The sequence below is a fragment of the Trematomus bernacchii genome, unplaced genomic scaffold, assembly GCF_902827165.1.
Source record: "Trematomus bernacchii unplaced genomic scaffold, fTreBer1.1, whole genome shotgun sequence".
Taxonomy (NCBI): domain Eukaryota; kingdom Metazoa; phylum Chordata; class Actinopteri; order Perciformes; family Nototheniidae; genus Trematomus; species Trematomus bernacchii.
Window position 1 is genome coordinate 14,419,558 of NW_022988050.1, and position 21,354 is coordinate 14,440,911.

Consider the following 21,354-nt stretch of genomic DNA (forward strand, 5'->3'; position numbering starts at 1 on the left):
AAATGACATGACATTTTTATTTAGAAAAAACAAATAACCTGTAATAAAAGTAACATCAAATACAATAAAAATAAAGTGAATGCATCTTTATATTTTCAGGAAAAAATATTTTACATCTTTGTTAATAAATACTATACAAATGTAATAAGGGCGTAGGAAAAATCAACCAAACACACTTAAGTCAGATTCGTATGCATTTTTAAACAAATAAGGAGTAAAAGTATCAGACATTAAAAGGTGTGGAAGCAGTGGATATACAGCATTATTGCACCTCCTTGACTAATGTGTGTATATATATATATATATATATATATATATATATATATATTATTACATTACATGTTACTTGTTAGATGCTTTTATCCAAAGCGACTTACATACTTAATACTGTCTGTGGACAATCCCCACAGGAGCAATTTGGGGTGAAGTGTCTTGCCCAGGGACTCAACGACATGCTGACTGCAGTGAGACTCAAACTTGTTATCCCATGATTCGAAGTCCAGCACACGCCACTGAGCCACAGCCTCCCATATATTTATGTGTCTTTTTAAGTTTTGCGTCATTTATTTGTTCATGTAATAGTCTAATTATTTTTGTTGGCAAATCATTCAAAGTATTTATTTATGCAATATTGAATAAAACTGCTTTTCATAATAAAACAAAAATAAAATATACCTTACACTCTCCACATGGCGGCAGTATACATCAACAGAGCTCCCAACGAGCCCAGTTTGAGGACTGGGGAAGAAGAGTGGCGCACACAATGCACTGCACGGCTGACAAGGGTTGTGTCTGATTTTCACGATTAATTTCCAATTCCGTAGAAACTTGTGAAGGGGGTGCAGCGGAGCCGATCGCTTTCTCTCCGTATGTATTTGGATTTAGTAAGAATAAGAAATCTTTGAGCGGAATCGTTGGCAAATGGTCCAACTAATCCACAAACATTGGATTACACCACAGTGAAGGCTGCATGAAGGAGCTGCCCAGCCCAACGGGGGCTTGGCCGACACCCTCGTTTATGGAAATCGACACCGAGGCTTTAATATTTGGGCCTTGATTTTTTCCGTTTATGGTGAAGCTGGAACGACAGACGGGTTGGGTGTTAAGAATCATTTTTCATGGACGATTGGTTGCAAAACAACCCCGTCCTGCTTCCTTTAACAAATATTGCTTGTGGCTAACAGCTGGATCAGCTAACACTAGCGAGCCCGAATGCTAACGTTACGTCTTTCTTTTGATGTGAATTCAACCATTACTATCGGCCATCAACACATTTCGGCAGTGGACATATTTGTTCTCCTTTTTGCAGATTACAGGTTAGCTTTTCAGTAAACTGTCCGGCTTGTCAGTCTTTTCCAGACACGTTTTAAGAATATAGTTGTATTCTTAGGTCACTGGCTAAATATATTGTAATGTATTGCCGTGTAAATGCTACCAAAATGCTAATTAGCTGGAGTCAACACTGACCTGACGTTAGCCCGCATTACTTTAACTCAAACAGCATTTTACTCCTTTTTATATTTGGAGTAAATTGCAGGCGCTGTCAACAATAACATTTTACATTTAACATTAATACGAAATAATGTCACGGCCACTGGTGTGTTAATGTCGGATATCTGGGTTATTGGCCTTGCTAACGCTAACTAACTAGCTATCGTTTTGCTAACAGGCAAATAAAATTGTCAGCAGAAAAAAAAAGAAATCCTACACGCAAGAGTTGCATGAGCAATAACAAGGTTTAAGTGATTTCCATTTCGAAATTTATCTAGAGACGATTTGGCCTGCTTTGTCCGCAGCACAAGTAACGTTGGTCTTTTTTTGTTTACATGCGTATAACTTAATGTCGGTTGGATTTCTTGCTAGCTAGCTAATGTTAGCCATCTAAACAGCAATGTCCTGACATTTAAGTGTCTGTCGTGGATAGTTTTAAATACCCATGTGGGGCTAAGTTTGCGTTCAGATTCATTGAAATGACACTCAAATTTCGCCGGAAGAAAGGCACTGATGCCGATAGACAGTTGTCAAAGGACGGTAAATAATAGCCACTGGTTCCATTAACGCCATTTTAACAGGGGCTCCCTGCGAGGGCCTGTCTGTGTGGTGGTGTTTTATTAGCGGTTCGGTGCCTTAGACCGGACCGGGACTTGATTAAAGTGCCTCTTGGTTTCTCACTGGAGTTACAAAAGGAGGTTTGCAACATGGAGGGCCCGAGCCGAAGCACTGGATTTAGGCAGAGCCGACGGTCCCGTTCACAGCGCGACAGGGAGCGGCGGAGGAGGAGAGTGAACCTGGCCGAGGAGCGGGCCACATCCCTGTCCTCGGGCTCCGACCGGGAGGCTTGTGGGACGAACACTGTTCTGGGTCCCGGCGGGAGAGAATGCCGACCTGGTTTTGGGAGACACAGGCCTCCACGCCGGAGGAAGAGAGAGTCGGTGTCCTGCGAGGAAGACATCATTGATGGCTTCGCTATCGCGAGCTTTGTCAGCTTGGAGGCACTGGAGGTAAATATATTTCACTGCTGTCATTCACCAAACAACATCAACACATTGATTTAATACTCTTTAATGAGTTGTGGCAGTTGACACTATCATGTCCTTAATTAAATAATACATTGGCTTGTAAGATTGACTGTTTATCTATTTGTCTATTGTGTTGTTGTTATGGTTCTGGCACCAATTAAACAATAACATAATGTAAACTTCCAGTTCTAAATATTCAGATGCACTATTCAGATGTTCAGATAAACAAACACTACCTAAACAAAGCATAAAAACAACACAACTTTATAGATGTGATGCATACAAAAAAACACACCCAAACACACCACCAGTCTGACATTATTACATTCTACTTACTAGGTTATGCTGTATTTCTTTCCAATGCTGTTAACTTAATGGAATGAAGTTCCAGACTACCGGCCATATTTTAGGACTATTCTCAATGCCTCCCTATCAATTAAGCCCTTAGTAATACACATTTTGAGAATAGTACTTTTTTGCTATTTCAGAATCCGAATACCTTTATTCGTTAGACAGACCGTTTTATGAGTGTTCCAGACAATTTAGCATAGCGGTGGTTTCTTGCACGGATTGACTACTTTAATTTAATGTCCTTTTAATCCCCTCCATCACGTCAAACCATGCCTTCTTCCCTCCAGCTAAAGGTGTGAAAAGGCTTCAGATATGAACTCCTCAACTCTTTGACACTATTCATTTGCCTCGAAAAAGCAATCCACTCAGGCAGGCCAACCCCAAACCCCAAGGCATCCCTCTGATGGGTCTGGAGAGGCCTCAATTATTCATGTCCTAATTCACTGAGGTGTTGAAGAGCTGACAAATAGCTATTCAGACTAAGAACGAACAACACTAAACCACAAGAAATATTTGAACTGAGGTCTGGAGTTTTACGTGGGGTCTTAACTTAGTTTTAGTATAGATTTCTATGCACATTTTTTAAATACACAGAGTATGTTTTTCAGTGTGTTCTTGTTTTTCTAAAGGGGATATTGGTTAAAAACACACCACAATAAAAGGCATTAAAGTTGTTTTTTAAGTGTCTTTGGTAACATTCTATAGAGCAACAGTTTTTTTGATAGGTGGGTAAAGCTACTTCATAATTTGTTACCTCCAACTCTGATAAAAAGAATATCCTTCTCCAAGTAAGACATTTAGGAGGATGAAGATATAAGGACTGACTAGTTGAGTAAGAATGAGTGGGCCTTTGCTTTAAAGTAGGTGTGCTCGGGAATGCTTTTCATTCCTCACTTTCTTAGGTCCGATGTCAATCAATCATGTGGATCCTAAAATCAGCATTGTACCACCATGCATTTATCTAATGCATGCATGGGGGACAATCACACTCTTATAAAGAGAAAATAATCTCTCATATTAGTCATTCCGCCTTAAGTGGGTCTGATGGTCTATTCGACCTCTGTTTCAAGACAGGAAACCAAATTATTTTACTATAGGTTATGTTGCAAAACCTCCCTCTCATTACACACACAGACAGTTCCACTTTTCTCTTGGCTAACTTGAATGTACAGTGACTGCCCACATTGATGGTTGGTTACGATCTGAAACTGCTAATAGAAAAAAATACACTTACCAGCAGAAAAAAATACAGTGCAATAGAAATACACATTACGCGTGGAATGTGGCAATTTCCTTCTCCGAATGTCGAACTTCCTGTCTGATCTTATTAACGGCAGTAACTGCCCCAACTTATTCTATAGAAGATAATTCATAAAAAAACACAGTTCCACCGATTTGTCAGACAAGCTGAGGTGACCTTCATGTGAACTTTGAAGGATTATGCCAAAAAGAGTATATTCTAAGCTTACATCGTCTAAATGCATCTAATAACCAACTGGATTTAAAACTCTACAGAGTAGTTTTGATACTCAGCATTAACAGTTCCTTGTGATTTTTATTTATTTTCTCTATCTGGATTCAAGCCCCCTATACATTTCCTCTATTACAAACAATCCATAGTTTGAATAAACATTTTGAAATCTTTATAGATAAGTTACTGGTTTCAAACATGTTGACGATGTGACTCTTTAATGCCTAGGTTATGACCTCATCACAGAGGATTGAAAAATATATATTTCAAGGGTTTTACCAGAAACAGTGAACACATTTACATTGTTTCTGTAACAGAAATGCTCCTTCCTGCTCGCTTATATATCATCTCACAACTCCTCAGGTTTATCCAACGATCAGTATAATAAGTGACCGGAAAGACGGAAACCCCTATACACTGCAATGTACTCCTATCAAACTGGTTTGTTTGTGTTTTTGTAAGGCTCTACGTTTTTTTTGTTTTAAATGAGGTGTAAACAAATATTAGAATATTTGTTTAGCATTAAAGCACAAGGCGATTTAAAAAAGGTTTTAAAAGGGGCATAGAATATATTTAATATACTACTACTAATAACACAAGGGATTAAGTACACATTACAATTGCAATAAAAATGGAAAACAAAGAAGTAGGTTACACATTTGAAATAAATTGTTTTTCAAAGCAATAAAAGCAAAAGCCGTAACATAACAAATGAAAAATTAATAATGCATCTAATTAATTGCAAAATCCACATAAAATAGTAATGTTTGTAGCTGTGATTTAAATGAGTTTACCAGACCTTTACAACAAGTTAAATGCAACCACAAAAACAGTCTAAAAAATATAATTGAGTCTACACACAATCTAAGTCACATGCAGGCTGCATTACATCACTCTGGTGTTACTATTGTTGCCTTCACTCAGTTAGAAACAAGGTGTATCAGGACATTAATCAGCATTTAGCCAGCCAATGGCCTTTGCCCTCAGGCTTATAGATTCATGATTATTGCTAAACATGTATTGTAAACACTGATTTCTCTTTCCACCTTATCAGATGGACTGCTCTCTGAAGCCCAGTCAGCGCACTGATATTCCATGCAGGAGGAACAAGGGGAAGAGGGGGCCCGAGGAGAACGGTGGAGGGTCGGAGCCGGAGGAGGGGGCCCCGCACAGCTACTCCAGCAGCTACTGGAACAAGAGTAAAAATAAGAGGAGAAAGATCGAGGTAACGGATGATTACTCTGAGCTTTAATGTTTTGGTCGACTCGGATCCACCATCATCTTTTCATGTTAGATGTTAAGCTAATTCTTTTTTGTAAATTCAAACAGAACAAAGACATCATGAACAGTAAAGAAAATAATTCAACTAATAAAACAACAGGACGAAAAGAAAATAATAAAAATAAATGCAGGGTAAGCTTTGGCATTACCCATCATATTGCTGTCACTCACATACCAACGTAACAATATAATTCATGTCAAAGGAATACTTAACCCCCAAAATGATTTGTTTAATTTGTATATAAATTATTCACTCCATCTTACCGTTAATTCGTGGATAAGGTTTTTTGTTCTGGCAGCAGAAGACTAACGGAGAAACACTCAATTGAAGTAAACAGTGGCTGCATTTACCTAAATAAATCTAAATAAAAACATTTGTTATTGAAATCAAGTGCAGAATAATGCACCCCCAGTTATCCAGTCTTTTGCTCATGACATGCTAAAAGAATGCATTTTACACTTTAGACAACATGCGTACTTTGTGTGTTTTTTAACCTTTTGTAAACAAAGAAGTCATGCAAGAAAAACTCAAAACATTTTCTTAACCAATATCAGTAACACCAGTTAAGTAATTGGTTATACATTAGACAGTTTTGTCAGTGAAGTATTCCTTTAAGTGTTATAATAACTTGTTTATCAAAATGATAGTAACAACGGCAAGTATTACTGAACCTATAGCTGCTATTCTCATATTCAAAAGTAATGACATAAATCATTTGTTTTTTTGCAAATGTTTAAAATGTTTTGTTGTGCTGCTGACCTGTATTTATTCTACCATTGAAAACAAGGCAGTACAACTGGTTCACATCACCCATCATTTGTTATTTATTTCAGTGTTATTTCTTACAAGCAGGAGAGAGTCTTATTGAAGACTTAATTTAGTTTTCTAAATATACATTTCCAGTAAGCATTATTCAAAACGTTTATATTAAATATTGTACATCTTGTTTTTATAGGGACACCCTTTGGAGACCGGCTACATTGTAAGTTAACTTTCTATAATTCTTGTGACATTTCTTTTTGCAAACTGCCTTAAGTATTCTAATGGATTAAATCGAATGTTTCTGTCTTGTTTCAGTGTGACACTGAGAGTGATACGGGAGATAAGGTGTGTACTGCTTGTTTTATTTGGGTAACGAAAGTGTGTACAGTTTACACTCATTGTTGCCATTACTTAAAAAACATCAGACAATATATTTGAATGACAAAACATTTCCCTGGGTTGGGACTAACATGAAATCTTTGTTTCTTTCCCCAATCAAGGCCTCCGAAAACGACATGGACCCAGTCTTCACAGTCAGTACGAGGAAAGGTACGAGAAATTCACGTGGTTGAAACTGTCAACTAATGTTAGTCAATGAGTGTCTTCAAAATTATTAAAGTAGCTGGTGTTGTTTTCATTATTGTATAATTATCTAAAACAATATATGAAATGACCTTTGACAACACCAATGTTACCATTTACACCCAATATTTTATTATAAAAGAAGATATTCTTCCATGACGCTCAATATCTGTAGAGCGCCCATTTTATTTTTACGGTTGAACAAATGTTTGGTCCGCTTATTCCAAAATATTTCCGTTGATTTATTTTTTGGGTTTATTTCAAACGAGCTCTGACCTTCCTTGGGACTTGGGTTTAGTCCCTTTTTTTTTCTTTGTTTGAAAATGTATTAAGAGCTAAAATGTGAACCTTTGAAGACTTCTTAAGCACTTCTTCTAATTGTGGGTTTGTGTTCCCTCTCTGTATAATTAGCATTTCTCACCCTTTGTTGTGTCACTCTATGCTTTAGCATACAGGAAAGGCAAAATGCTGACTGATGTTCTCTTTTCAGTTGTGGAGCCTGCCCCCTCAAACATGGCCACATCCATGGGCAAAATCTGCCCGCCCCTCCCGGCCCGTATTGGTGGCATCTCACGGTTGATGGTGACCCCGAGAGTATCTGGCCTAGAGCGAAGTCAGGAGAAAAACCTGGAGCAACACTTCCTAGAGCCTGCTTCTTCTACCTCTTCTGCCCTCTTCTCTCGTCTGCCTTCCCCCATCACAGCCCCCGGCACGGCCCCCCGCTCCAGCCCGTTCAACGGAAACGGCAGCCGGCACAACGGCAGCCCGCCCCTCTCCAAACCCAAACCCTTCCTCACTTTGCCTGGACGGTCTCACTCCATATACAGGTATGTGAATTGTGAAAAGGTATCATGAAAGTGCTTTTAATTTGACTCTTCAAACCTCTTTTTTTAATGCCTGTTGGGGTATTTCTTTAATTTGTGATATTTGTGCTTTCTTTCTTCTCAGGGGCAACGGCACAGTCAAACCTCCCTCATCTGCATCTGTTGCGTCTTCCTCATCCTCCATGCGCCCTCCGACTCCCTCCACCAGTGTGTCGCTGCCCTACATCAGGGGCTCAGGACCCCCAGGGCCCATCAGACCCCCATCCCGAGCCGGCTCTGGGGCCTTGTTCACATCTTCACCTGGTCTTCCTCCCCCTCCACCTCTGCTACAAGGTTCTGGCCACTCAACAGTAGCAGGTACAGCCAAAATGAATGCTTATTTTTACTGCTTTCACAGTCCGTTGCAGTTTTTCATGGGAACTGAATGACTAATATGTGACTAAAAGAAACCAAACCCTGACTTCCTCTGGTGGTTGTCTGGGGGGTTGAGGAAGTTGCATATTGATGAACTGAGATCTGATCATGTCAGAACTTGCATTTTGTACTGTATCTGGTTACTGAATAGGAAGCTGCTTTGAAATTCCAAAATATGGTATTGTTGTTTTGTTAAATTTGCAACAAAGCATGCAAAATAATGTAATAACATTGGCATTTCTTCTCTATTTTTAAAACTCTTTTAATCTGGGTTTTCAGAGTGAAACAAACAGTTGAACAAGTCAAACAAGTATTTCAAGTATAGGTATTAGGAAGACAAAAATAACCCAGAATTAATACAAATCAATGTTTTACTTGGAATTGACTAAATATATAATTTATTGCAAGGCCAGTTTTTAATATAGAAAGCTGTAAAGTAAAATAAAATAAAAACACATGGAAAAATGGAGTAGAGTAAGTTCTACAAGTTTAGTATTATTCAGATACCTGCTAGAAAGGTTATGAAGATATATGCTTATACTAAAATTTAAAAGCCAATTTATGGTGTTTTGATGCCAAGTGATCACATTATATATTTTCTTTACTTCTGTTTACTCCCAATGTAGACCAAGAATTACTTCGTCAAAACCTAAACTCCCACTTCTTGAATTCACAAGAGCGCGAGGGGAGACGCAGTGTCCCGGGGGCTGAAAACGACGGAGCAGCTGCTGGCCGCTCCACTCCTGGTGGTCCGTCGGCATCCAACTCCGGCCCAGGTTCATCAGGCCGGTCGTCGGCGAACCAGACGAGCATCCCGCCTCTGGCCTTCCAGTTCCATCAGCACAACCACCAGCACCAACACACGCACACGCACCAACACTTCACACCCTTCCTGCACCCCACAGCCACCGCGCCGCCTCTGGTGAGATGCTCTCTGTTGTTGCTTCGTACTTGAAATTCCTGCGTGGCTGGAATGTGGACCGTGTTGAGTTTTTACGAGTTGTTTTTAACCCACGCACTGCCTTTTGTCTTTCAGTTCGATAAGTTTGCAGGCAAAATGGACGGGCTGTATCGACACCCCGTGAGTACTTTGTCGAATCTTACCAATGTTGGTGATAAATGACAGATTAGTGTTGAAAATCATAGAACAATGAGGCTTAAACATTTGAAGAACAATTTAAACATTTAAAGTGTACAAATGTACTGATTTCATTAATGTGTTCAATCATCACTAAACTATGTGTGTCTGTGTCATGGCAGTTCTTCCCACAATACCCACCGCCCTCAGTGCCCAGTATCCAGCCTGTGATTCCTCCCACTGGGCCGTTCAGCTCTCTGCAAGGAGCATTTCAGCCAAAGGTATATACAAACTCTCTCTGCATCTTTGCATCACTTATTCCTGGGCAGCAACTAGATGTCAGGGGAAACAATGTAATTATTGTTTTAACATTGACCATAGTGAGCATTCTGAACAGAAAACTCCAGAAAAATGATTGGTCCTCTAACAGCAGGGGTGCCACAAGGCTCCAAATTGGGTACCCAATCGGGTTTAAAAAATAAGGGCTTTGGCCTAAACTAATAAAGCCTCTTTTATCCCTACTTTACGTTTTGTGGTAGCCTCTTATATGTTCTCTTTGTCACTCCAATAAGATCTTTATGAGTTAAAAGCCAATACTTTAACAATACACCTGTTCAACAAGCATACACATGTGGAAAATCCATATTCCAATTCACTGTGTTATGTTTTACACAAGCACAACCTGCCATCTCGACATATTACGAATGGTTAAAAACGAGCTAAAACAAGCTGTCTGTTCAGCTTAGTTTACGGCAAATCTTTAAATGTTGCACATTCTTGTAAATCGTTCGGCTGGCTGAAACCTAGCAGCCCCTCCTCCCTGTACCAGCGGTACCTGCAGGCAGTGATTCATATCCGCAGAGGGAGGAGAAATGACTGATGCTGACTCATGTCTTTGTTCATAATTCGTATTTTCTTTGACATCTTTCCATTAAAGGTAGGGTAGGTAAGTTTGAGAAACCGGCTCGAAACCGCTAGAATTTGAAAATACACAACCGGAGAAAATCTGCCACTTCCTTATAGAGCCCCTCCTCCAACACACACGAACGCGCACATGACCAATGAGGGCACGAGATAAGTCTGTGCACAGATGGAAGGCTGACAGGCAGGTAGGCCATCCAGTTATTTTAGCCGGCCTGGCTAAAATGATTGGTCGTGCTTTTTACAGTACTACGGCTTCCACAGATGATATTTTTTAATGGATTTTTTGTCAAAGCACTGAAGATATTCATTGCTATCGGGATGTTAAGAGCATTCCATGGAATATAACAAAAAGTGTATCTCGAGCCGGTTTCTCAAACTTACCTACCCTACCTTTAATATATTGTGTTGAAATAATTAATTTCCTACTGTAAACATTACTTTTGCTGCTATAGAAACATGTAGTATTGTTTGTTTAACTTCTAATCTTATTCTAATTTGAAGGGGCCCTTTTTCTATACTTTTTGCGGTTTTCCCTTTCCTGTAGTGTGTTATATAGATTTGTATGCATGTAAATGGTCTGCAAAGGCTAAAATGACAAACCAGAGGGAGTTTATTTCCTAAACACTACCTTTTACTACGCTTTTTGAACATTAAAGCATGGAAACTTGTCACAGCAGTGGTACAAAAATATAAACCTGAAAATGAGCACAATAAGGTCCCTATAAATATTTGTATAGAGAAATGATTTGCTTGGAACCGATAAGAGTATCGATAAAGAACAAAACCTAAGAGGACCATCAATAAATCCTAACGCTATTCATCCTTTGACTCTACCCTGGTAATCTCATATTATTACTTACCTCAAAAAGCTGATTCCTGATTATGTGATGTTCTAGTCTGCTCTTGGCCCTTCAAGCTTCAGTTAAAGTATAAAAGAAAATTGACACGGATAAAGAAAACATAAATGGTAGACGTAGGTCAGGGCTCATGTGTTGTGCTATGTTTTTGACAGCCTCTTGTTCCTCAGGGAGCGGGTCCAGATCTATCTGCACGACTCGGAGTTGTGCCTCACCACCTGCAGCCCAAAGACCCCAGGGTAAGGCCAACATGCTTGCTGTGAACCTGAAGTTTGCATCATCACTCTGGAGTTGCTTCCTTTTGTTTTCAAAGGACTGTATAGATCAAATGTTAGGCTCAGATATGCTGCAACACAGGCTTAGTCAGAGCAGTGCAAATTACTCCTGATAAAGAGTGAGTAAATGTGCATTAAAAGTGGTTTCACACTTCTGTTTTCTTGTAGCCAACTGATCCATTTGGGACACCGTTGAAAATGAGTAATAATGTAAGCAAAAACTGATGTTTCTTTAATCCCATGGCTCTTAAAACCTTCAGCCTGTTTTACTTTCTCACTGCTTCACGCACTCCTTGCCCTAATCTCACTTGTAACACTGACTGCTGCTGGTCTGTTCTGTGCCCTCACACACCTAGTTAGATGTTTCAGACGCCAGACATTACCCTATGAATAATGTATGTGATGGCTCTTTCCCCTGTGATCATTTGTTTCTTGCTTTTGCATTTTTCACTCACTTTTTTGTAATATTCCCAAATGTATACCAATCCCTAGAGGGTAACTTTATCTCCAGCTGGAAAACACCAACCTTTTGTAGCGGACAGATGAGATATCTGAACAACAGGAAGACCATCTCACTCTGTGCTTTTAAAGATGTACATGTGTGGAATAAAACGGTAAACCCCTGTTATTTGCATCTTTTTGCTGTGCAGAAACCAGGAAAGTGGTGTGCTATGCATGTATATGTGGCCTGGATGATTCTAAGCCATCAGAAAAAAGTGAAGGTATGTGTTTCTTATTGAAATCCTGTGTTGTAATTTCCCAGATTGTTAATCCTATTCAATTCAGTCCCAGTGATATTCACTCAGTAGACAGGATAATATCAAGTGAGTCCTTTTTATATGCCTGGTTAACCATTCCTTTCATGTCTTTCAGCTGATGCACGTTGATCCTCACAAGTTGGACTTCCGTAGTGACCTGCTGACCCGTCTTCCTGGAGCTGGGGGAATGGGCTCACTGGGGCCGATGGGAGGAGCCATGCCTCCCACTCATGATCTGACCAGATCTCCCAGTCTGTTCTCAGCAGCAGGTGCATGTCTAAACATTTCTGTTTCATAAGGACAGCTGACAGAATGAGAATGTATTTTTGATCTGAAACTTTTAGTTGAGTTCTGTGCTGTGATTTTATTTTCCTTGGTGATGTTTTTTGGTATTTCCCTTCTGCACTAGAGATGCAGTGTTTGCAGTTTTTCCCTGCAGATGCCGATGTATTCAAAGTCTGACCTCCTGATCACAAATTGTCTTTCTAGAACTACAATTAACAGCATACACAAACATTGGCTTTAATGAAAAAGTCAAGTGTGTCCATTAAGTATGAGAATGATATGTAAACAGTAATAACGCATAGGAATATTCAGAATAAATATTATTCTGTACTGTGTCTGAGGCTAATTTTAGAGAGTCTACTCTCTATAATAGGTATTCTATTTATTGTCTGTCTAAAACTATATATTTATTCATCTATTTTTATACAAAACTAATAATAAACACACCTTCAGATTCTTTTAAATAGATACGGTTTCATTATTAACCTTACTTCTGTGGCATCCTCCTGCCTGGCCCACACCTACTGACAAAGGAGAGAGATGGACACAAATTTGTTGAACCACAATATTATTTATTTCTCACTTATTTCTTGATGGTCTGAATAATTCCTAAATGTTTCGCCATCAAAGTTTTAGAAATATAATTCTAAAATTGTCTGAAAAGTCCTTTAATCCAGCAGGAAAGCTGCCAAGTTGCAACACTGTTTGTTCGGTCTGTGCAACTGTGTGTGCGACGTAAAATCAATTTTGAATCTGCACATATGATTTTGCCTAATTTCTTAAAAACCTCATTTGCTTTTTGATTCGTCGTGTCCTCACATTCCAGAGGTTTGACTGCTCCGCTATGCTGGGTCACAGCATGAAGTGTGCAGTAGCTCTGTTAACTTGATTTAATGTGTGGTGACGTTTCATTTGTTTTACTAATACTTCTCTCCCCCAGGGGCAGTCAATCCGTCCTCCTCTCCCTTCATCTCTCCATCAACGCCCCACTCCTCTTTCCTCCCGCCAACTGCACACTTAGGTAAGAGCTGCTTCCAAAGACACCTCTGTAGTCCACTCTACAACAAATTACATGTCTGTTACTAAAATTCACAACTCCAGATTTTTACTTTGACTTTAACCTCTCGTAAATGAACAGATATCCAGTCTCCATACCGACTGTTGCTTTCGTAGAAACGTTTGTATCAACGCTTTTTTGCTGACATGTATTTGCGTTTTTGTTTAGATCCGTATGGCCGATCCCCACCCTTCACCCCACTTGGGGCCCTTGGTTCTAGTGCCTTCGGAGGACTTGGCAGTCCAACACTGGGTCAGTTTTACAGTTTCTCTGCTCTTGAAACACACAAATCAAGGGATAGGTTCAGATTTATTTCCAGACTGTCTGATAGTGCTTTACCAAAATGTTTGAAGCTTGAAATCTTCAATCAAAACGTTGAAATTCTGAAATCAACATTGGAATACTGTGCAGCTTCTTGCATGTCATTCATCCTGTTTTATGCAGGCATTTTTGCAGTGGCAGATACAAAAATAGGCTTCATAAATCATAGTTTTTTCCTATTTCAAGAGTTAGGTCACATTCACACCTAATAGTCAGTTTTCAGGTGCGCACCAGACGACAGTTTGTTACATTGTTACATTTTTCAGAAGGTTCGGTTTGCGTTCACACGGGCAAAACTCAAACGGACTATAAACTTTAAACACAAGTCATGTGCACGGAAATTCTGTTCAACCATTGGTCAGACATTAAGGGGGTAAAAACGCAAATCCCGACAATTTCTACCGGAGCCTCCGCCATGGAGCATCGGCACTTTCGGTAGGTTATTTTCATGCTGCTGTTAATCTGGAGATCAACAGACTCTAGCGGCCCGCGCATGTGATTATATAATCAGACAACGTCCGTTAAAAATCTTTAGCGAAAAGGGTCTTTCGCTAAAGATTTTGAAGACATCCGCGTTCTTGTGACGCGTAAATACTACACTTGGCTATGTTTTGGTGCGGACTGCGTTCACACCAGCGATGAACCGCTCCAGAGTTCACTAGCAAGCGCTCCGAGACCGCCTCTTTTAGGCGGACCAGAGTCCTGTTGTTTAGTTCACTTCAGAGGTCTTGGACTGCGTTCACACCAACCCAAACGAACCGCACCAAGCGGCTAAACGCACCGGGGTTCGATTCAACCGGACTATACAAGGCTGGTGTGAATGCGCCCTAAGATTACAGTGGTGGTTGTATAGGATGTTTTTTTTTTTTTCGACTTGTGTGTGATACAAACGTTTCTAATAACACCAAAGCAACGTCGTGTCCAAAAGGATAAATAAAGACACTTCCACATTTTACAACATGTGCTTATCCAAAGAATATATTTGTATTCAATCTATATTTGTGGTAATTTGGCCTGTAGTAAAAAACATGTCAATGTTTATATGATTTTACTAGGGACATTTAACATTACAGTCGAACAGAATCACATTACAGACGGGATGGAGAGGAGGAACTATTATTTCAACCAATAAATCAACATAGGTGTGGCATCATGAGTATTGTTTTAAAACAGACTTGGAAAATCCTAACCTACCCCTAAATACAGCCGCAACACAACAGCTCTGTCTGTAGGGTAGATGCTTTAAGGTACAGTATATAAATACCACTTTAGGTCCTATGATTTTCACTTGTCACTAATATGTAGATTCATTCATCCGTCTGAGTAAATACTTTTTTTAAAACACACACGTTTGCACATTTACTGTTATTGGAGAAGCTCTCTGTTTGTTGAATAATGAAGATGAGCTTGTTGAAGCGGGTCGAGTCGCACCTTAGCTGGAGGACTTCACCTGTTACACTTTTACACCATGACTAGCTTTTTTTATGCACATAAGCTTTAGTTTACTAGTTTCCCTGTATGATAGTTAACTAACTTATTTGTTTACGTTTTGCAGTGGCCTCCATAAAGGATTCTACAAAAATTGGCAATCTTTGTTGTAGAATTCCTTCAATTAAAATATCATTTTGGAAATAAAGATCATATATCAATATGGTTATGGTTAACATATTAGGAAAATGTTTTGGAGAAAGGGAAAATTGCTGAAACATCAACAATAAAATCATTTATTAAGTAAGAAAAACATTATCAAGCATGTATTTCAAATGCAACCAAACGGTTTCTTTTTAAATGTATACAAGCAAACCCACGGTTGGTAAAAAAATAGAAAATATTTAAAAACTTTTGCTGGCTTCATTGTTGCATATTTTCCTTGGAAAATGTCTCTTAAATGCACTGGCTAAAAATGTTCTTAAAATTGACATACAAGCAGCTCGTCCTATTATATGAAGTATAAATGTACTTCTGGATATCAGGAGTTAATCAAATAAGAATTAACATACTGTACATCGTATTTATTTATTTCAATTTTTTGGCAGTTCAATTTACACATTTGTGCCACACTAGGGTTTTACGTCGTGCTACGGCCACAAACACAACATGCATGTAGATGTGAACGTTTTACATTATGAGTGAAGAAGATGGAAAGCTTGCAATTTGAAATTGGCTGAAAGCTTTTTTTACTTCCGACTCCATTATTAATCGCAGACTGAAATAAATTCCAATCAATCAACACATTTTTTTTTTTTTTTTTAACTTGAAAGGACAGAGCCTGTTGTAAGCATCCACATTTCATTTCCAGAAGTTTGCAATTGCAGTCTGTAAATATTTTAATTTGAAAGATTGATCGTAGAAAATGGTGTACGTTGCTTCTATGCTGTTTTTATTTGCCTAACGGGTTTAACTGGTCCGCTGCAGGATCTGTGTTTGGCCCTAAAGATTCACCAGCTAACGTGGTCGGAGGTTTGCCCCCCCCCAACCATCACGACCCATGGAACCGTCTGCACGGGGGCCCGTCTGGGTTCGCCCCCGGCCCCAGCTGGGCTAAAGGGCCGGACAAGCGGGACGAGAGGGATCGAGCGAAGGACGTGGAGAGGAGAGACAGCCCTCACATCAAGGACGAAAAGGACAGGTATGTCATGCAGCAGATTTCAATACTGGCTTTAAATATAATTATTTTGACATGTGGTGGGATGAGTTGGCATTAAGAATCAACATTACCTCATGCATTACCTCCCAGTGAGATAGGGACCCATCAGACAGTTTTGGAGTTGTTTCTAATTTTGCCTTATTGCAAAAGATGATGGGATTTTTTTTTATAAATGTAGCATTAGAGAGAGTAATAAAGAAAGAGAACATTTCTATATATAAACTTTTTTTTTTACATATTAAGAAGTTTAGGTTTAAACATGTTTAAGAATGAATCAAAACTCAAAATTCACAATATTTTGACCATATATATTTCTTGTTTTGAGACATTATTCTTGAAAAGCAACATTTTAATAAATATCCCACATTTTTATAATTGATTCTTATGCCTGGTCCTTATGCTCTTCGATACAAAATAGAATCAACAAATCACAATCTAAGAAATATTCTCTCTGGTTCAATTGTTTACATAATCATAGCTGCCAGTTAATTCTGCACAGTAAATCCATAATTTATGTTCTGAAATTGCATTTATAATTACCGTTCAGTTTACTAGTAAAAAATGTATTTTTGAATAGAAGGCTTGGTATGAATGATAGATGCACATTTTGCCCATTATGTTTTGCAGAGACAATATGCTGTATGGCCGACAACCTGTGAGAATGTCTCCAGTTGGCCCTCCCTCGAAGCCCCGCAGTAGCACCCCAGTCTCCCATATAAACGGCCACAGCAGCACCCTGGGGGGCAGCACGGGGCCCATCGAGGACCTGACCCGCAGCTTAAGCAGAGACAGAGACCGCGAGCGAGACAGAGAGGGGGACAAGAGGCCGCAGCCCACAGTGTCTTCACGGGGCCCTCCTTCATCTTTAGTAGCAGACAGGGACAGACCACGCTCTTCCTCATCTTCTGTGCTCACCACTCCCCCGCCCTCCAACCGCTCAGCCCAATCTCCTCTGGACATTTACCCCCGCCCAATGGCCCCGACAGGACACGGCCTCCACAACGACCCCTCACACTCCCAAAGAGACGGTAACCTCCCTTCTTCCTCCGCAGCTTCGGCCTCTGTCACTTCTTTGTCTCAGGCCAAGAAGTCTGACCGGACCACGACCCCCGTGTCTAAACCTCCGCTGCTCCTCCCGCCTGTTAAAGTCAAAGAGGAGCGGAAAGAGGAGCCGGAGCATATCCCCATCACGCTGCCTCCCCCAGCACCCAACAACAGCTTCGAACGCCCCAACAGCCATCCACACCACCACCGCTCCGGTACCCCTTCCTCTTCCTCTATGTCACTGACTCCCACTCCCGGTGTTCCTCTCATGTCACACGCTCATGCTCAAAACGCTGCTGCTGCTGCTGCACACCACCACCACCAACAACAACAACAACACCAACAACAACAACAACAACAACAACACCAACAACACCAACAACAACAACAACAACAACACCAACAACACCAACAACACCAACAACACCAACAACAACAACAACAACAACACCAACAACAACAACAACAGCACCAGCACCACCTCTCCCTGCTGGACCGCTCCAGGGCCATCGAGGCGTACCTGGGCAGCACAGGGGCTGCAGGTTTGGTTATGGGTCCAGGAGGAGAGCGTTTCCACCACGGCCCTGCACAAGGGCCACAGGGGCCCCACAGTTTCACCTGGGATCCCTGGAGGGAGCTGGCTGCTCAGCAGCAGCATCAGCAACGCAGGGAGGCCATGGCACTCCGAGCAGATCCTCACCTCGCCCTGCGAAACGATCCACACCTGGCCCGGCTGCTCCAGCATCAGCGCCTTATGGAAGCCGCTGCAGCCAACTCTCAGCACCCTCAGACGTCTACCTCTTCCGCCCCCAACTCGGCTGTCCGCCAGGAGTTCGGCCTCATGGCGCATCACTTTGAGCGCCCTCATCACCTCGGACACCCGGGAGGAGGGCTGATCGAGGAGGACCAGCGCACCCAGATCCTGAGGGAAGACTTTGAGAGGGCCCGCTACTTTGGTATGCACCCGCATATGCCCCCTGGCGCTCACCTCTCAGGCCCCTCACACGCTGTCGCCGCTGCTCACCTGGAGCAGCTCCACTCCGGCCTTCTCTCCCACTCGCTCCCCCACGGAGCCTCTCACGCTTCCCAGCACCACGCCGGCCTCTTCGCCCGTCTTGGCCAGCTGAACCAGCACCACGTGCCCAACGGCATCCTGACAAAGACCCCTGCGGGCTTGGTGGGAGCTCTGGCGGTGGGGGCGCCGCCTCCGCTTATTCCGTCCATGACCAGCCGCTCGTCCACGCCTCCCCGGAGACTCGGGCCGGGGGAGCTGGCTCTGTACAGCATCCACAAAGACGGAGAGTCCAGATAGTACAGGGACAACACTGGAGGAGATTAAGGGAAATGTCAGGATCACTGTGCTGCTCTCTACCTGCCCCCTTTACCTCTTGCAGACTACTAACCCTCGCTGTTACACAACCAAACCAGCTCCAGTCTGCCCAAAAAAGGGTAACCACGCGTGCTTTTCATTATGATAATATGTCTCCTTGCTTCCCTCACGGGTTGTAGCTCCTCTCAGCTTGTATCTGAGAGAAAGAGATAGTGAGGAGCCAAAGCTTCCAAATGAGAAACCTCGTCAGTTACTGGAGGTGTGGGATTTATTAAAATACAGGATAGGATACACCTGTGTTTCCTTGCATCCAGAAGCCTCCTAGCTTCTCGTCTCTTCGAGGTGCATTTAAAGGATTGAAAGATCTTCCATGATGGCGGGGGGGGGCTGACAGTTTCCAGGTCACGGGAGGATAGAGGAGGCGAGGAAGCATATGTTAGCGTAATGAAAAGCAACCCCGTGGCTGGCTGGAGGTGATGAAAAGGAGGGAAATGCAAGGCTTTTAAGACTTTTTTGGAAATATGCGCAATGGTTCTATCAGTGCAATTCAAAGGTACATGGTTTCTGTGCATCCTTGGTGTATTTTTATTTTATACTGCCTGTTGGTTATTACAGTACTCAATTTAATAAGCTGTAGGAAGAGGAAGACAACAGCTTTTTCTTTCATTTGTCAGGTGATCCATGCTGTTTCAGCAAGCCTTTTTCCGGGTTGGATTGGAAATGACTTCCAGAGGGATGCACACTGTGAAAACATGCAAAGGTTCATCCTCAGCTTCTCATGGGATAATATTATTATTATTATTATTATTATAAAGCCTTCCTCTTCATAATTCAACCCTGGTTATGTATTGTAGATGATGGGGAAACCCTGGCAAAGGGGTCCTTTCTGTACTGATGAGACCATTTTCAATGAAGATTGGTATAAATCGCACCTCCTGCTTTACCCAAAAATCTAACCTCTCAGCTTCAATGATGAGATTCAACCTATTTTTGGCTTTTTTTGTTTTGTTATCAAAGGTTGAATGGTGAAATGACCTGTGCTACACTGTGTGAGTGAACACAGCGTTTTAGAGCTTCCTGTAACTGTTTCCCACTCTCCTCTTGACTATATGAGCAGGACCAGAATATAGTAGTCTAGAGAAATTGCCTTTGTAATTATTATTATTAACATTAATTATCTTCTATAATAATAAATATATTCACTGTTATGTTATTTGTCTTTGTTTCGGGTATCAACCAGTACTCTCTCCCCCCAGGTAGTTTCAAATCATGCAGAAGACAAAAAGGCTTGCGTCACAGAAAACTTAAACGCTTGTGAACATTAAGCCGTCTCCATTCGCAACCTCTGGCCTCTTCAAGGATCTCATCGACGACTTTAATACACTGAGAGGGAGGTTTGCCTGTGTGTTATATCCATTTTGGGACTATGGGAGCCTTGTACAGTGAACTGTCGAGTTGTTTCACCAATAAAAATAAGTTATATACATGGATAAGTGGGACATCTGCTGAAGAACTGAAAAAAAATATAAGGACTTGTGTCAAACGACAACTAGACAGTGGGTACCCTGAGAGGGAAAAGACTGGGTCGATTATTTTAATATGACCATTTTATACCTTTCAAACCCCTCCCCTAGAGACCACAAAGATTAATTATTAAATGAATTGTTGTTTACTCTGTTGTGTGGGTCTTTTCTTCAGTTTGTTCATGCCTGATTTACCTGGTGAGTGTTTTTCTTAAAATAAGAACAGTGACAATACCCTGATGTATAGATATAGTCTCAGAGAAGAACTCAACAATCTACACATTTACATTTCAGTACTGAAGTTGTCTTTCAATTTAAGACATTTGCAATATGTCATGTCAATTGTTTAAAACTTTTAATATCTCGACTGAAGTATATTTTCTTATATAATCTAACAAAAAGGAGATTCTGAAGCACCATTCACTAGTAATCCTGCATTTTAAGGGAATAAGCAGGAAATGACTCGCCTATATACTACTTTTTGGTGGAATGCAACTACACTGTAAGTATTAATTTCTGCTCGACTACATTATGAGAGCTTTAGTTACCTAACAAATTCATATTTTTGCATTTAAAACCTATGAAGTGTTTATAAAATGTTTTGATATCAATTAAGCTCCCCTATAGTTTAAACATAACAAATTATATATTAAATATCAGGGAATAAAATTAATTTGAGACTATTTTGGAAAACCATTTAATGTTTCCAGCTTCACATTCGTGATATGCTGCTTTTCCTTTTATATTATAATAAAGGTAGCCTAATGTATTATTAATATGTTTGAGGTTTGGAATGTTGGTTGGAGAAACCAAACGTTTTTAAGGGGACACTTTAGGAACTGGGTAATTTAAGACACAATTTCCTAATTATTATCAGCCTATTTTTAAGAACCCCAACAATCCATTAATGGAGAAAAATATTTCAACAGGTTAATCCAAAATGAATAATAGATAAAATAATAAATAATTGTATAAAGACGTTAAAAGTTATAAATGACCTATGCTACGAAATACTGCTTTTAAAGTATGAGTAATAATAATCTAACATAA

General features: G+C 40.6%; 1 protein-coding gene across 5 annotated transcripts; it reads left to right on the plus strand.

Moving 5' to 3' along the window:
- The first annotated feature begins 739 nt into the window (after window positions 1-739).
- fbrs (fibrosin) lies at window positions 740-20,453 on the plus strand. 5 transcript variants are annotated; one of them, XM_034119131.1, is made up of 19 exons: window positions 740-2,501; window positions 5,396-5,566; window positions 5,671-5,754; window positions 6,579-6,605; window positions 6,701-6,730; window positions 6,886-6,934; window positions 7,458-7,794; window positions 7,916-8,148; window positions 8,832-9,127; window positions 9,242-9,286; window positions 9,466-9,564; window positions 11,235-11,303; window positions 11,508-11,549; window positions 11,990-12,061; window positions 12,213-12,366; window positions 13,323-13,403; window positions 13,608-13,691; window positions 16,176-16,389; window positions 17,035-20,453. In XM_034119131.1, exons 1-19 carry the CDS (start codon window positions 2,199-2,201, stop codon window positions 18,761-18,763), a joined length of 4,119 nt encoding a protein of 1,372 aa, XP_033975022.1. In that variant the 5' UTR covers window positions 740-2,198; the 3' UTR covers window positions 18,764-20,453. The 5 variants fall into 5 exon arrangements, with proteins under 5 accessions (XP_033975022.1, XP_033975023.1, XP_033975025.1 ...); XM_034119132.1 differs by having other exon boundaries at window positions 16,197-16,389; XM_034119134.1 differs by having other exon boundaries at window positions 741-2,501; window positions 8,883-9,127.
- Window positions 20,454-21,354: the final 901 nt, after the last annotated feature.

What these genes read in the sequence shown, in the direction of transcription:
- fbrs (XM_034119131.1), top strand. Translation starts at nt 2,199, where the DNA reads ATGGAGGGCCCGAGCCGAAGCACTGGATTTAGGCAGAGCCGACGGTCC. An exon ending in CGGTCTCACTCCATATACAG is followed by an intron (nt 7,795 to 7,915) that starts GTATGTGAATTG and finishes CTTTCTTCTCAG; the next exon opens with GGGCAACGGCACAGTCAAAC. An exon ending in CAGTCTGTTCTCAGCAGCAG is followed by an intron (nt 12,367 to 13,322) that starts GTGCATGTCTAA and finishes TCTCTCCCCCAG; the next exon opens with GGGCAGTCAATCCGTCCTCC.